The sequence below is a fragment of the Centrocercus urophasianus genome, unplaced genomic scaffold (genome assembly GCF_019232065.1).
Source record: "Centrocercus urophasianus isolate 14NV4802_14NV808 unplaced genomic scaffold, USGS_Curo_1.0 seq_15, whole genome shotgun sequence".
Classification (NCBI taxonomy): Eukaryota; Metazoa; Chordata; class Aves; order Galliformes; family Phasianidae; genus Centrocercus; species Centrocercus urophasianus.
The window spans coordinates 14,538,961-14,555,227 of NW_024884697.1; the positions used below are offsets into that span (position 1 = coordinate 14,538,961).

The 16,267-nt window shown below is 42.2% G+C and overlaps 1 protein-coding gene and 1 long non-coding RNA gene across 2 annotated transcripts in view; both read right to left on the reverse strand.

Annotated features, from left to right (window-relative positions):
• Window positions 1–1,764, reverse strand: part of CERK (ceramide kinase) — a 44,693-nt gene extending 42,929 nt beyond the window's left edge. The window contains exon 1 of the mRNA XM_042815967.1: window positions 1,626–1,764. Within this exon, the coding sequence (XP_042671901.1) occupies window positions 1,626–1,764 (139 nt within the window). The remainder of the gene's footprint in view (window positions 1–1,625) is intronic.
• Window positions 1,765–6,297: 4,533 nt separating this feature from the next.
• On the reverse strand, window positions 6,298–10,103 carry LOC122158912. Its single transcript, XR_006168343.1, has 3 exons — window positions 10,043–10,103; window positions 9,142–9,197; window positions 6,298–7,785 (listed from the first exon to the last, which is right to left on the reverse strand). It is a non-coding gene; the product is annotated as an uncharacterized LOC122158912 (long non-coding RNA).
• Between the last annotated feature and the right edge of the window lie 6,164 nt (window positions 10,104–16,267).

Below are 16,267 nucleotides of genomic sequence, written 5' to 3' on the forward strand. Positions count from 1 at the left end.
GTATCAAACTACACTTCCCAGCTATATTGCTGATAAAAACCTAGACTAAGTCAAACTGCATACACCCAACAGCAAGAGGACAACAACAAAGTATGGGTTTGATGTTATCATTATGAAGAGTACGTATTCAAAAAACGTATTCAAACCATGGCCAAGTTGCAGTCATGTAAACTGCAACAACAAATTCATACAGTCCTTTTCTTTGCCTCTTCTTTCTTTGAACATCACAAATAATTAAGAAATTCTGATTTAAAAAGAAAACAACAGGAAAATATTTAAATAAAGTATGTGGTAAGGGAAGAACTATTTTAGTAGTCAAGTTTGGGAACTTGCCTGGGACTGGAGATATCTACACCTCACCTTTCCACAACAACCTTCTAGTCAACCCTTCTATCGCTCATTTAGTTCCTTTCTTTCTCTGTCTCAGTTCCTCCATCTCTAAAGTGAAGATGACAGCAGTTATCCACACAACAGCAGCTGCTGTGAAAAGAAGTAGTACATGAAACATTTCCTGATGTTCCCATGCTAGTAGGGACATAAGAATAATGGAAGTAACAATTCTATAAAAACCAAGAGGTCAAACAACGTGATAAAATGCCACCTAAAAAATAGCAAAAAACTTGAGGCCGTTGGTACACAGGTATTTTCAGAAGCCATCCTACAATTCTGTCACATTGTTTTGGTAGTAAACTCTCCCATCTGCAGTTTTTAAAGTCAGTCCTACTGAAACCGCACAAATGGGAATCTACAAACAACTCTGTTAGCACATTATAGACTATTATAGTCTGTATTAAATATTCCCAGGACTGGAATGCATACAGGTTAAACCTTTTGTTCCATAGAGGCTTTCAGAAAGCAAAGTGCTTCAAGTATAACTACTTGAGAAAAAACAAAACAGCCCCAGCATGGAAGTGTTTTTTTAGCAGTATCAAAGTCACATCGATGAAATAAAGCCACTTTTAAAGTTCCCTGAGTGCGTCACGTCCTACTGTGATTAACGTAAATGTAACATCAAAAGCTGCAGGCTGCCACGTATGAACAAGAAACAATAGGGCGAAATTAAACAAGCCGGAGGTTTTCTCATCCAGCTGCAGGTCGGGTTCCTCCCTTTGTTATCAGAGCCTCATTCCCAGATGCTTAACAGCTCGCAGCGCTCGCATCGCGTGCCGGGCCCCTGGGACAGCTCTCGGCTCCGCATCGCGACAGCCGACAGCCCCGGAGCTGCTCTGCCCCCGGGCGGCCCGGCGCGGCCCTGAGGCTCCGCTGCCTGCCACGCTCCGAAGGGCCGCGTTTCCTTAAACCGCCATCTGCCTTCAGCGGCTGGACTCTGAACCCCAGACGCTGCGGGTTACACCGGCTGGCCCCTGACAGGGGAGAGCCCCCGACAATGCGGGAATCGCTCGGCTCGACAAAGCGCCTCGACAAAGCGCCCCGCGCGGGCAGGAAGCCGCGGGACCCGGCCGCGCTCAGGGTCACGCCGTCCCGAGGCGCCCCGAAGCCGCTGCTCTGCCGACCCCTGCGAGTTCGGGCCGATCCCGACGCGGGCGGCCCGGCCCGGCAGGTGCTCCGCGCCGCCCCCTCCCCTCCGCGGCCCAGGAGCGTTCCGCTCCCGCAGCTCCACTCACCGGCGCCGCGGCGCGGCGGACGCGGGTCGCACCAGGCCAGGAGCCCCCGCTCCTCGTCTAAGGTCACCTCCCAGCAGCGCTGCCCCAGCCCCAGCGAGGACGCGAGCCGGAGCCGCCGGCCGCCCGGGAGCCGCTCCATGGCCGCCGAGAGCCCGGGCGCGGCGCGTTCCGCTACCGCATGGCCTGCGGCGGGCCACCGCCGCGGGGCGACCCGGCAGCTAACGGCGCCCCTCGCCCGCCGCTACCCGGCCTGGCCCCGAGGCGGGACGCGGCGTCAGCGCCTACGCCAGCGCCGCCGGATCGGCCTCCGCCGCGCGGGGCGGGGCCTGTGGGCCGCGGGGTCGGCTCGGCTCGGCGCCGCCCGATTCCGGTTCGGTCCCGCTCTGCTCGGCCCGCGTGAAGCAGCGAGGCCTCGACGCTGGGAAGTGGCTTCAGGTGCTGCCGAGCTCTTACTGCTGTTGTGCTTCCTGTGGGAGGATCAAACACCTCTCAAAGCGACAGTGAAGCAATGAAAGTGTGATGTGTCTGCCTGAGTAAATCCACAAACCTCTCAGTGTAACCCTGCCTTCTCCTCTGTAAGCACATGTGTTTTCCTTTAGCACTGAATCAAATAGAATGGTTCAGTTGGAATACACCTACAGAGATCACCCAGTCCAACTGCCTGACCACCTCAGGGCTGAACCTCAGATAAACCTGTCATGAAGATCATCACCCAGATGCCTCTGGAACACTGCAGGCATGGGGCACCAACCACGTTTCCAGGAAGGCTATCCCAGTGTCTAAACACCCTCTCAGAAAAGAGGTTCTTCCTGATGTCCAACCCAAACCTCTCCAACACAGCTCTGAGCCATCCTTCCTATCTGCTGTTGGGTATCAGTGGGAAGGGAACACGCCTCTCTCCCCAGTGCCCCTCTGCAGGAAGCTCAGGGCAGGGCAGCCCTCAGTCTCCTTCCCTCCAGGCCTGACACATGGAGTGTATTTCCCACTTCCCACAGGATCAGGATATGCCTTCCAGACCAGAAGTAATTGTCTTGTACTTGGCAATAATTCTATGTGATTAAACTCTGGAGTCTTTGCTGCCCTTCAGGTCCTCCATGGCATTCCTGTAAATCACAGAATTGTGGGATGGCTCTGGTTGGAAGGTTCCTCTAACATCAAGTTCCAGCACCCCTGCCATGCGCAGGATTGCCAACCATTACATCAGATTCCCCATTAGATCCCACCCGGCTCTGAGTGCCTCTAGGGATGGGGCACCTACAGCTTCTCTGGGCAGCTGTGCCAGGGCCTCACTGCTCTCTGAGTAAAGAATTCCCTTCTAACATCTAACTTAAACCTCCCCTCTTTTGGTTTAGATCCACTCATCTCTGTAGGCACCAGAAGCCTACTTAAAATATAGGCCAGAGAGAGGCAATTCCTTTTCCTCTGACCTTTCTGGAGACATGATTCTGAATATTTTCTACAGTTTAGAAGAAAAAAATGCTAATCTGTTCTTATTTGTTTCCAGCCCTGGGCCTGGGCAAAAATCCCTGCTTCACAGAGGATGGCACAGAGCCCTCTGGCTTGCTTTGCTCAGAGCCAGCACAGGTCTAAATGCTTGAGTTTGCACAAGAGCACTTGAGTTCTGCTCTGAACCACTCAATGTACTCAGAGCGTGTTCTGAAAACAAATGACCTTGTAATTTTCACCTGAGCTATGTGTTTGGGATGGTCTTGAACAAGTATGTTTCATGTATTCTTGTCATCTTGTTTGTTGTTGCTTGCAACACACTTTCCTCTCGCCTTGAAAACCATGATGTTGTCATCTTTTTTTTGTCATATGCCTCGGTATCTCATGCTGCCACAGTTCCAAGGAACCTATCCTGTATTACTCAACTGTATTACTCTTTACACTTTGGAATCCGTCCTTCCCACAGACACCCAAACACCTGTAAAATTCTTCATACTGAGGCTTAAAGTAAAGCTCGTTTGTCCTGAAAGTCTGTTTTGAGCATTACTCAGCCAAATGCACTGCTTTGCAGCCATTAACGTCCTGCTGGTCCTTCACATTGTGCCAGCTACATCATCTGTTACTGTCTACATCATCTGTAACCATCTATATCTACTGTTACTACCTCTCCTCCTCTAGAACTCTAATACTCCAGGTCCAAGAAGGATCCTTTTATTCTGAATAGTTCCGTACTTAGCATGTTTCACCTCCATTGTGTATAACAATATTATTATTTCTGCAAGCCACAACAGTGACGTGGAAACCACAGTCTAACGCAGATGAAATGCAACAGAACCTCTTTCAGCGCTGACCTCTTCAGACACACTCTAGGTGCTGACAGCTGCAGTATCAAAAATATTATGTTGGGGTACTTAGTATCATTTTAACAGTGAGCAGATTAGATCTAATCTTTTATAGTCCACAGTCGCATTAATCAATATTCTTAAGCTGTGATCCATTCTAGCTGAAGAGGTAAAAGGTTCATTGTTTTTACATCTCTTCCCTATGATTATTTCTTTTCATTCTTATTAACCTGACAACACTTTTTGTCTTAGCTAAGGCTAAAACCTGTACGTTTTAAATACAGAACACTAGGAAAACACTACAGCATTCTACATTCAAAATTCCTGTTTATATAAGGAATCCTTCATTTCTTGCTTGCACACCATTTTAGCCTAGCAATGATTCAAGCTCCTTTGCAGTACCACAGGGTTTGTGGTGCTGGAACTTGTAACAGTGCTGTTTGCTGTGTGCTGACATCCTCTGACAGTCCCGTGAACATCAGTGCTTGCTTATGCCCTTAGAAAGTAACAGTTAACTTGGAGTCAGCACAATGATGGTTTCCTTTTCTCTCTTCCCGTCTCCATTTTCCCTTCCCTACCCTTTTTTTTCCTGTCAGTTTTAGTAGTTTATGATTTTCTTTCCTAACAACAATTGAGAAAGAACTACTTAAGGGTGACTGACTTGGTAAGCTAAAGCACACAAGTGTCAATTATTGTTTTACTGCTTATTATATTACCCTACAATTACCACTGAGGGGCTGGAGCTGCAGAGGCAGCGATGCTGCCAAACTGCAGGATTTATAGCCTAAAACCTTGGTCTGAAGACAGCTGATGACAGGGTTCCACCCCGAGAAATCGCATGGTTTCTAAAGCACCTCGCTTTGTTCACAGGTTTGTGGAGGCCACAGGAAGGGCTGCAGTTGCAGTTAATTCAGGAACTGTGATGCATTGCATAACAAGCACTATTCTCAATGTCAAATGGAAAAAAATGCAGGAAGGTAACACAACTTACAGGGTTTATATTGTCTCTACGACCCATTTACTTTATATAGAGAGCAAACAACATTTAAAGCTGCCTTTCTCTCCCCAGTGTCTGATTTTATAATAGGTCATTCATCTCTATAAAAAGTACTTACTCTGAGCAACTTTATGTTGCACTGAAGAGGATCATTACGTGACAATATAGGCAATCAATTAAGGAAGACTTCCAAGCAGGTACATCTTTCTAATTGACAGGAGCAGACAGGTGCTCTTCAGCACAACCTACATTAACAAAACATTGATTTTAATCATTTCAAATTTAAGCTAAATTGCAAACTAATTATCTGGCTTTCTTCCAACTCTTTAGGAGGTTTACTGACTCATTAGGTCCCTGCAACTAATTTTTTCCACAGTGAAAATCAAGCATGCCCTTTGTATACCTTGGCAGAAGTAGAAGGCACTGTGTATGCAAGCTTATCTTAGACAGGGGAAGGTCTAAAGTAAAAAAAAAAAAAAAAAAAAAAAAAAAGTAAAATATCATAACTGGAGTGAAAGTGGAATAACAGCCACACAGGTGCACCAGAGGTCAAAGAAGGATTGTATTTCACCATGTTTTCACTGCTCTACACAGTTCTTTGCTGGAAGTAAGAGGGAATCAGATTTTTATGGAGAACTCCAGGCCCCAGAAATCTTCGTGTCCCCAGGATCCTGCAGTGGTGCTTGGTCTCACTGAGGGAAGAGAAGTTCCACATCAGTGGAGATGTTCCTAATACCAACCCTTGAACCCATCTGAGAACCAGCTCCGGTCTATCCAAAGTGACTGCTGGAAAAGAAGTGTGGAACTGAAACTGTTATCTCACTGCTCAGGAATTTAAGGCTGGAACCAAAGTCAAGGAAAAGCTGTTGCTTTGCATATTTTTGTCGTGCATTGAAACCTATGAAATATTTCTTTTCTTCCGCAGAAAGAACTCCCCAAGAAGGTTTCAAGATAGCTGCTTGGAAGTTATCTTTTTATTATTATTATTATTATTATTATTGTATTTCATTGCATCTCGGGAAGATTAAAGTACTTACAATGAATCAAATTCCATTCTCAAGTATGCACACAAGTCCTGTCAGAACAGCACAAATACACTCAAAGGCCACATTTGGTTATTGAAAAACTAAAAGTCAAAGTTAATAGAAGATAGAAGAGTAATTCATTTTTAACATTAAAGTAATGGCTAATATTCTAATTCTCTTTCTACTTATCAGCAAACAAATACTAAAGAGTAAGAGGAATATTCTCGCCACTGATAGGAAGAATGACATCACTTTCTCTATAAAAATATCTAGTTATTTTAAAGCACTTCTGTGCTTATAAGTTTAAATTACAGTTATTATTGAAAATTATTTGGAAAAAGCTGTTTTAAAGGCATGTCAGAAAGGATGATTGCAGCCTTTTATTCACTCGAACTAAAAGGTAATTGAGAGAAAGTTGTTGATATACTGGAAGGAATGGATCCAGAAGATAATTTTTCTTGTGAAGGGAAATGTCACATTCTAATCCTGAGCTATGGAAATTTACAGATTCCTTCCTTTCTTCCAAAGCTCCAATCTATCTCTACATGCTCTGTATAAACTACCCATCTCTGTGAAAAATACTAACTACGGTTTGTTTCAAGCTGTTACAGCTGTGGCTTCCACTTACGGATAGACACAGAAGTACTTGACTGCCTGTGTTTCTTTGATGACATCCTATCTTAATTATTAGCCTCTAGTGGATTGCCTGTGGAGCTGTGAGATGCACACACACACCCCTCATCCAACTGCATCCTTTTAAGAAAGAAAAAAGAAAGTAGGTCCTTACCTGCAGTGCTTGTAGGCAAGGATAACTGAGGAGGCGAAACTGAAAGAATGCTGGTAATATCCAAATGTTTTTCTCTTCTGTTCACCCTTCAACTCTATCAGTTCTTCCAATACAAGAGCATGCTTCCCTCCGCTTTGCCAATGTCTCTGATCCCACAGAGCTGCTCTTAGGCCCAAGCAGACTTGCATGGAGCACGTCCATTTGTTCTTTTTCTTTTGCAGCTACACACAGACCCTTTCTACAGAACAGTTCTAACAGGCAGGAACTTTGGGCATGCAAACAGTTTTCTATAGTTCAGGTAGTAATAAATTACTATCAAACTACACACCAAGTTCAGCAGTAAACTCTTCTATATATACTCCTTCTTAGTATAAGAAAAATCAGATTTTTTGGAGGTTTTTAACTCTGCCTGAGTGGTTTTGGTTTTCCTTAGCACATTTACAGGACACGTGTGTGCAACCAGTGTCACACTTTGCAAATTTCAATAGAGGGCTCCAATCTCTGCAAACTGATGGACAATTAAAACAGCACATAAAAAGAGATATAACACTAGTACTTAAGCAAGCATAGAAGCGTCTCATATGATCTTTGTGATTTTCAGTAAAACAAAATAGAAATTATCTGAGCAGCAATGTCATTCAAGAAACTCAGATCACTTCTCACACTAAAAGAACCAGTGGACCAGTGTTAAAATGTTAATAACTGGAAAAAATATAAATTAGTTGGTAATTAGAATATATATATATAAATAAACTAGGTTTATTAAAAAGTATTTGACTCCTTAGAGATGCCAGGACTGAGACTGTACTTGATTCATATAGGCTAAGATGAAACATAAACCTAGTTTATACTTTTATTTTTTTCTGTTAGTCACTGGAATGACCCTGATGTGTTGTTTCTTATTGTCTTACCTGTGATCACAGGTGGGCTGGGTTCACCTAGGAGCTTGTGAAATGCTTAATCACCACTTACTTCTTCCTGCTCCCTTCTTGACTTCTTGCAGTCTTCTTCAGTGCTTCAATTATGTTTGGTTCTTGAGAACTTATCACCCACCAACTGTACTCTGAAATACAAAAACCCACACCAATCTCCTTGGAAGGCACTTTCTCCCGCTGTTGAAAAGCTCAAAGTTTGTTAAGCATCTCTAGAAGACTACAAATAATTACAGTTAAAAATGGGTGTAGAGGTTCATCTTAGAAGTGCAAGAGGTGCTCAAAGATGTAGCCTCTATTTGGAAGATAGGATAGGTACTTTATGAGGAATGAGGATGTTCAGAAGGGCAAAGACATTTGGCTGAACCAAAAAAATATGCATGAAACTCTTGTAGATACTGCCATTTTGGAGTAAGGTAAAGTAGATGACTCAGACCTGACTTTCCTGGAAATGGTGATAAATTCATGTGTTATACTTACAAAATTTTGTTTCATGTTTTCATTTCTTCGATCCCTCCATTTCAGTTTTGGCAGAAAACAAAAACCAAATCAAACAGCAAGAAAAAAAGAACTAAAAAATGAAATAAAAGGCTCCCACAGCCCCTCAATAACAATCCTTTTACATAACACCCTTATCGGAACAATCTTAATTCAGAAAAGGTAAGACTACATTTATATATAAATATAAGTACATACAAGTGTTCTCAGATTTATTAGTCTTTGGATACAATCTCATCAGTCTTATCATTCACTCATTATTTAATTGGAAATTCACAGGTGCATGGTCTTTTATTTAAACAGTATCCATCTTTGCAAAGACAAAGATTCTGGTTGTTGATTCTTTTAAAGCTGTCTGGGGATTTAAGGTAGAAGATGAAAGGTGTTGGTTTTTGTTTGTTTGTTTGCTTGTTTTTGCCTTCAAATGCTAGTGAGTAGCCTCCTAGAAACCGACGTGAATCATGTGATTTAATTAATGATGTTACTTTGGTTTGGTATGTAGGATATTTTAAAAATATAATATCAGCTTGAAGAAAACGCTTAGAAATAGAAGTAAAATTCTCTTTCAAAAACCGAGATTCTGAGTGATCAGATCAAAGATAGATTGAAGCACTTTATTTGAATAGTGTAATTTTCACTTTGATTGTTTTTCAAATGAATGCTGAAGCAAGGATGATGACAGCTGGTATGAAGTTGTCTGAATCAGTGATGCTGGAGCACAGATACTTGCCAATACTTTGCATAAAAAAACACAAAGCGGAGCGATTTGTGCACTGTGTCTTTTGACATCTCAGCATGCATGTTGACTTGAAATGGATTTCTCTCCTTCTGATATTCTGGTATCAAAATAAGATGGGAAGAGCAGAATATAAAATCAGACATAGCTATGGGGGAAAAAAAAGTGGGCAGCGGAGAACAGAGTATCTTTTCATCACTGAAATTAAATATTTAATTCTAGCAAATGAATACAATTAAGAGCTTTGCTGTACCTGACTTCATACTTGTTCAAAGGGAAGCCAATCATCCCGGGGGTAAATCGGAGTACCTTGAAAAGAAAATTCAGAGACTGAAGAGTAACCTGGTGAGTATTTGTAATCTGTTTGTCTTGCCTGACAAAAGGCTGCCAAGTTCATCTGTAATCCACCATCTTACAGGAAACATTTTTAGAGCTGACTAGTCTACATGTCATACTAAATATAATTTAGAAAAGTTGTATATTCTGATGAAAGTGATACATTTTCAAATGATTGCACAGGGTTTTACTCAACAAACACATTTTGTCAGAACTATGAATCAAATTTCACTGCAAAGCTTTGAAAAATCAATCATATCCAAGCTATCTCCAGACTGTCAGTGCACATAGTCTTGTGAAAGCCATGACTCAAAAACATAATTCTAAATCACTGTAACTAAGAAATGGTAATTAGGAGTAATCTGTGTTATGAAAAAGAACCTGAGTGCAAAGGAACCATTCAAGCCAATTGCTTTTATGGTTGTATCTATAACAACAAGCCATCAGGAAAAGAGATTACATTGTTAATAACAGATTCTTCGCTTTGATTAGAAAAGGCAATGCAATAATGAGACTTGAACTAATAACACATTCATAATAGATTTAGCTCTGAGAAACTTCCTCCTCTGTCACAGTAGGATGAGTGTAAAATAAATCTGTGCAGGGCCCAAACAGGAACTATAATAGAAACCAGAGAGGCATTGAGATGAAATAAATATTCAGTCTAAAATGGACTTGTACAACATTTCATTCCTCTTGCTGTTTTTAGCAGATTTTGAGACCGTGACTAGAATTTTTAGGACAGAAATGAATGTAATGCTATGTCTGCCTTTCACAGCCAGCAGCCACTGGCTACTGAGAAAACATGTATGACTTACCTGCTGCAACATATGGTTGATTATCTCAACATCACAAATCAATCCACCTTTGGAAGGAAGCATTTTGAGACACTGTGGGACAGAACACAAAGTGGACAGAGAGGAATAAAGAAGGGTTGTGTGGACTTTCTCAGTACAACCCAACAACTCAACCATAGGCTGAGCAGAAGCGGACAGCACCTGACTACAAACAGGGTAGGAGTAGGAGGTAAGAAAAATACATTTGCCTTTCTTTCTCAGCACAAAAACACCAAACTCATGCACTGTTTCAGAATGCAAGCAATGCTGCGCGCAGCTCCCAGGGGAAATACGCACTGCAGCACCGACAGCAGCTGGCTTGGAGTTGGCTTAGAAAATACAAACGGCTCCTATGTAACTGAATCAATGCCAACACATTTCTGAAAACTATCAGATAAAAAGCAACATGAGTAATGGCAAAGTAAAACTGAATAAAGACATTAATTTCTCTGAGAACACCATGGCTACAGATTGTATGTATGTGCAAGCGCATCTGCATGCATGGCCAACTAAAAAGAAAAACATTTACCTGAACCTCCACACTTGCCTGAACATCCCTTCCTCTGTAGGGAACCTGCAGGGCTCGATGACCTCTTGAGGTCCCTTCCAACCCCTGCAATTCTGTGATTCTGGGATTCACATGATGATAACAGTGTTATCACCTTGCCCGTTGCTTTGCACTTCAGAGTAATGAAAGGATAATGCAGCCAGACTTCTTTACCCTTGAAATTTAATTTGCTTATCCTAAAAATCTTAAAAGTTTCTCCTTCTAGTGTTCTGCTTACTGGTAATTATTTAACTGTGTGGAGGGTATGATATATCAGAATAAAAAAATGCTTGCTTCCGCATAAAGTATTGCCTCCTACAATTAGTTTCAAACATGTGAATAAATAACTTGCTCTTTAGACTGACACAAACACCAGTGGGTAAAACTGACTTAAAACAGTCCTCACCATCACTGCTAAAACCGATGTGACAAGTCAAGAGGCCTTTGGGTAGCCAAGATGTCTATGTGGGACAGTCAGATATGAAAAAATGCCTCAGAAAAGGCTCATGTCTTCTGAAACAGCAGCTGGTAGCAAGGGTGGATACATTACAGCATTTAACATGGTACTAAACGTCTAGATTTAGGCAACTGAATGCCACTCCCCATGTTGGATAGCACTGTTTAGCAGGGAGGCCTCAGGTTTTTGTCGTCAGAATCCTGGGATTAATGTCTTAAGTACAGCAACCACTAATCACTCATATACATTTTCTTCCCTACCGAAAGTGTGATCAGTAGATGAAAGTGACCGATGCTATGGCTCCTTGCTACTCTGGTGTGTGACCCTCAGGAGGCTCAGCCTGGTCGAGGTGTCAGCTAGTTTCCTGGGCCAACCATCTCTACTACATTGGTGGCTCAATGCCCAGGGAAAAATGGCAGCCACAGACTGGAAGATATTTTGGTGGCAGAATCCACAAGTAAGCTAGGAATCTTCTGTCCCTGAAGAAGCACTGCTCCTTTGGTGTAATATTCCTTATTTATTTTCCTGCTGAATAGCATTTGCTTCAGAAGTGCCACAACTGCCCCCAAAACTGAACTAAGACACAGCAGATGAGACAATTAAGGGATTTGCTTCAAAACTGAACTACCGTTCCATATCTAATTGCCAACGTAGAGCTGGTTACATTGCGCCTAGGAACATTAGATTGGCCCAGGGTGAAATAGCTTCCATTGCTTAGAAAGCATTATTTCTTAAAAAAAGCCCTGAACTCTCCAGCCTCTACTGGAGAGGGAGGTGATTGTCCTGCTCTGCTCGGCTCTTGTGAGGCCCCACCTGCAGTACTGAGTCCAGGCCTGGGGCCCCCGGTACAGGAAGGACGTGGAGCTCTTGGAGCAGGTCCAGAGGAGGGCCACTAAGATGATCAGAGGGCTGGAGCACCTCTCCTATGAAGAAAGGTTGATGTAACTGGGCTTGTTTAGCTTGGAGAAGAGAAGGCTCTGGGTGGACATCATTGTGGCCTTCCAGTATTTAAAAGGAGCATATAAACAAGAGGAGGGATGGCTGCTTATGAGGGTGGATAGTGATAGGACAAGGGGGAATTGTTTTAAACTGAGACAGGGGAGGTTTAGGTGTTAGATATTAGGAGGAAGCTTTTCACACAGAGGGTGGTGACGCACTGGAACAGGCTGCCCAAGGTGGCTGTGGATGCCCCATCCCTGGAGGCATTCAAGGCCAGGCTGGATGTGGCTCTGGGCAGCCTGGTCTGCTGGTTGGCGACCCTGCATACAGCAGGGGGTTGAAACTGGATGATCACTGTGGTCCTTTTCAACCCAGGCCATTCTAGGACATGATTTCCACTGGGCTTATAATTCCAAATGAATTTCCAGGCCTCAAATTTCCTGGGACATCTGGAAGAAGACATCAAAGGGGCTAGAGCAGCTCAGGAGTTGATGGCCACTACCTGATTTTTCATAGTTTCGTAACTATGTTTCGAGTTCCTGCTACAGTACAAGTATCCAGAAAAACAAACAGGTTTCAAGCAAAATGATGACCGAATTTTAACAGCCTTAAGTTGATGTAGATACATCACAGCCCCTTCAGGAGACACAGCAATTGTAGAAACACTGTGCTTACCATCAAATTGAAACATGCTGGCATTTAACAGTTTTGCAACAGTGAAGATGTTATCATGCCTAAATAAATCTTCTGATACTGTATATACTTTCAATCTTCAATTACTGTATATACTGCCCATCTGATACTGTATCTGCAGAGACACATAGCATTAGTATTTGGCTGTGTAACTTATTTCAGCTACTTATTGTAGCAATTTGTTCTTTCCCAGATCTACCTATAATGCAACACACTGCTGCTTATTTATGCACCCCTACCATAAATATTTACAAATAATCTTTTACAGCACCTTACATAAATCACACAGAATCTCAGATTCTTTTTTTTTTTTTTTTTTTTTTTTCTGGGCAGCTACTTAATTTAACTGACAGCTGGTGAAGTGGCAGTTCTGTGAAATCACAGTATTTTTCATCATTATTGTGGTCTCAGAACCAAAGATGTTGCTGACAGAGGGGGTAGGCACTAACATGTTAACATCTGTGCCCATGTTTAACCCTGTGCAGAAGACTCCACTTCTTGGTTTGAAGATTAGAAGCATGAGCTGGCAGGGTGCATTCAGTTTGTTGTGCTTCTAGAGTATCTTTGAAGTGCTATTACTCATCCTACTTTTCACAAATTCCAACTCACTGTATGAGAATTGCTTCAGCACTTACTGCTGTTTATCCAGACAACACCTCCCACTCAATGCTTCTGGCACAACAAGCATAAAGTTAATCTGGCTAAAAGCAAGAAGTGCCCACATGTATGTGGAATACCGTTGTCATTAAGAGCAGGTCCACAGAATCCTCCTCTGGCAATTTTCCATGAGTGGAAACACACTGTTCAATGTATTTCCTATGCAAATCTCTGACTCTTGCACGAGCATGGCATGAGTGGTAGTGCACCACTTTCATTTGGTCAAGAAGCTACTGTTAGATAGATGTAATAATGAAATTGCATAAGCACATCAAATTTCAAGTTTATGTCTATCAGTGAATTTGAATGTATATTTTCTTTAAGATATAATCTTTCATTGTCATGGAGTCATAAGCTGATGGAAAGCTGATGCAAAAAGCAGAAAAAATGCCTACAGACCCAATACCTTGTTTACAGCATACTACCAGAGAGTAATTGAATCCTACATGAGGCATTTTGTAGCCTGGAATAGTTCAGAAATGAATGCTATTGATTGTTTCAGTGCAGCACCTAGCACAAATGCACAAAATAGTACAGACCATGCGGTCTCTCAGATGCAATCATCTCATTTGTTACTATTCAGTGTGGAAAGAGAAGAAAAATATCTGTGGAATATCCATCAGTTTGATGAAAGCCTTTGACCACTCAGAAGTGAGCTGGGCATTAAGGCAGATTTTTTTTTTCTCTCAGATGCAAAACGGTGAAACTTTAAGAATGGTTCCTTGGCTCATCAGAATATTTTAATTACAGGCTTCATCACTTTATTACAACAGTCTAGATTCTAGGAAATTCTACATGAATGTTGTTTTTAATCATTCTACTTCTTCATTCTTCAAGCTGCACTGCAGTCTACCTTTATGGGGCACCAGTCTGAACTGCAGCAGTGTAGCTGCCATGAGAAACAGGGGATGCTGCTTTGGGCATACACATTAATTTCAGGCAAATGCAGAAAATGCTGGGCCTCCCAACTTAGCAATCTACCACCAACTTTTATACCCTTTACTGTCATTATCAGGTGCTAGTCCCTACAATGCAGCCTAGAAATAACAAATAATAGAAACACACAGCAGTTGAAAAATGAATTACTGTGATGGAAAGCAGGTTTTACTCAGGCTTTACAAACGGTTTTTTATTACTAGGTAGTAAGCAATTAGGCATGAATCAATAAGTAGCATTTCCCATACAAAGAGATTAAATAAAAATACATAAAAATACAATTCTCAGCTACAGATTTGTCTTCAGTCTGTTTCTGTAGGACCGTGAGATTAGAAATGGGAAGTTAAGACATGATATTTCTGAAAACTCTAATGTGAAAAAACAAGCATTCACAACCCTAATATTAAAAAATGTTGCAAAAAGGAACAGAAATGCAGCACATCACTCAGGGAAGATTACTTTTATATTGAAGCCCTGGGAAGGAAATTAATCATTGCCTTAAGTGGGCAGAACACAGCTGGGAGTGGCTGAATTGCGTTTGCAGCGGAGGAAAGCTGAGCAGCGCTCTGTGAAGCAGCTCAGCTGGATTCCTGAGCAGTGAGAGGCTGCGAACCACCAGTGCTTCAGAACACCACAGCAGTAAAAGCCCATGAAATGGCTGCAAGAAACTGTTTGGTAGCAGGCCCAGTGGGAATTTCCTCAGCTTTCAAATAGTGGGGGCTGTTTGCCAAGATCCCCGCAGCACTGCTTATCTTGAAAGTAAACAGCTGAATGTATTTGGCACGGTTGACTACTGCTGTTCAGGCAGCTTTTATATGGGTTTGTATGAGCACAATTATCATAGCGCTGGAGTTTGGAGAAGTCTTTTTCTGAGTCAACATTCTTTTGCTGAATTTCCAGCATGTATGTATAGGGAAGATACAAACTGGCAAAAATCTTATGAAATAGATCAAGAAACATGCAGGATTTTTAGTCCTCTCAAGCCAAAATCTCCACTTCCTTGCATTACCCACCTACAGCCAAGTGCAGCACTACTGGTACAGTAGAATGGGCTTTTCAAACTTCAGGAAGGATCATTTTTTTCTTTTTGTGGATTATCTTTTTTCTGTGATAATCTTAAAGCAGTCAGCGTTGTAGTGACTGCAAGAAAACAGACTTTGTCTCCTAAAGCACTAATGCTACTCTCAAAGTAGACAGGTTCCAAAAATGCCAGATTCACATTAACTGCCCAATGGTCATGCTGACATGAAAACGAGTCATGTTCAAACAGCAGGCCAGAATGCTTTGATCTTCAGCTGGCTGACACCTGGGCATGCTGCAAATGGTAATTGGCTTGATTCTGGAGAACGAGATTACCAAACCATTATAGCACTGAGCAGAACCAACCCCTCTACTCAACACTGTTTTGCTGACAGACTCCAGGACACCTCTTATTGCAACCTCATAAAGAGGTATTAAAAGCAACCTCAGGAGACACTTGCTCTATCTTCAAGAGGCATTATTAGTAATACAAATGTCATTTATTATGGTGTAATGGATGGAAACACTGTTGACAAAGGGGGCAATCCCTGAGTTCTCCTCTGCAGGTAAGAAGACACTCCTGAGCTATGTGCTTCCTTCCTGCAGGAGAAATCACACACTGAATGTACAATACTTGATCAACAGAGAACTAAAATCAAGGCAGTCAGTTCTGATGGTACTTTGTATGAGGGATACTAGATGGAATTATTGTTTTGGTCTGTTTTGGTGGGAAAAAGCATTGATGCCCCAGGATACAGGAGTGAGAGCCACTTACATAAACAGCGATGCTACAGTGAGTTCATTTGATTACAGGACAGAGGATAAACAAAGTAGGCTAATTGTACTAGAAAAGAACCAAATCATGAAGCCCAAACCTCCCACAAAAGAAATAAGGCTATTATTGTTGCTGCTATAAAAGTTCTTGGACTATTTCAGAGTCCAAAATGTCTTTGATGAA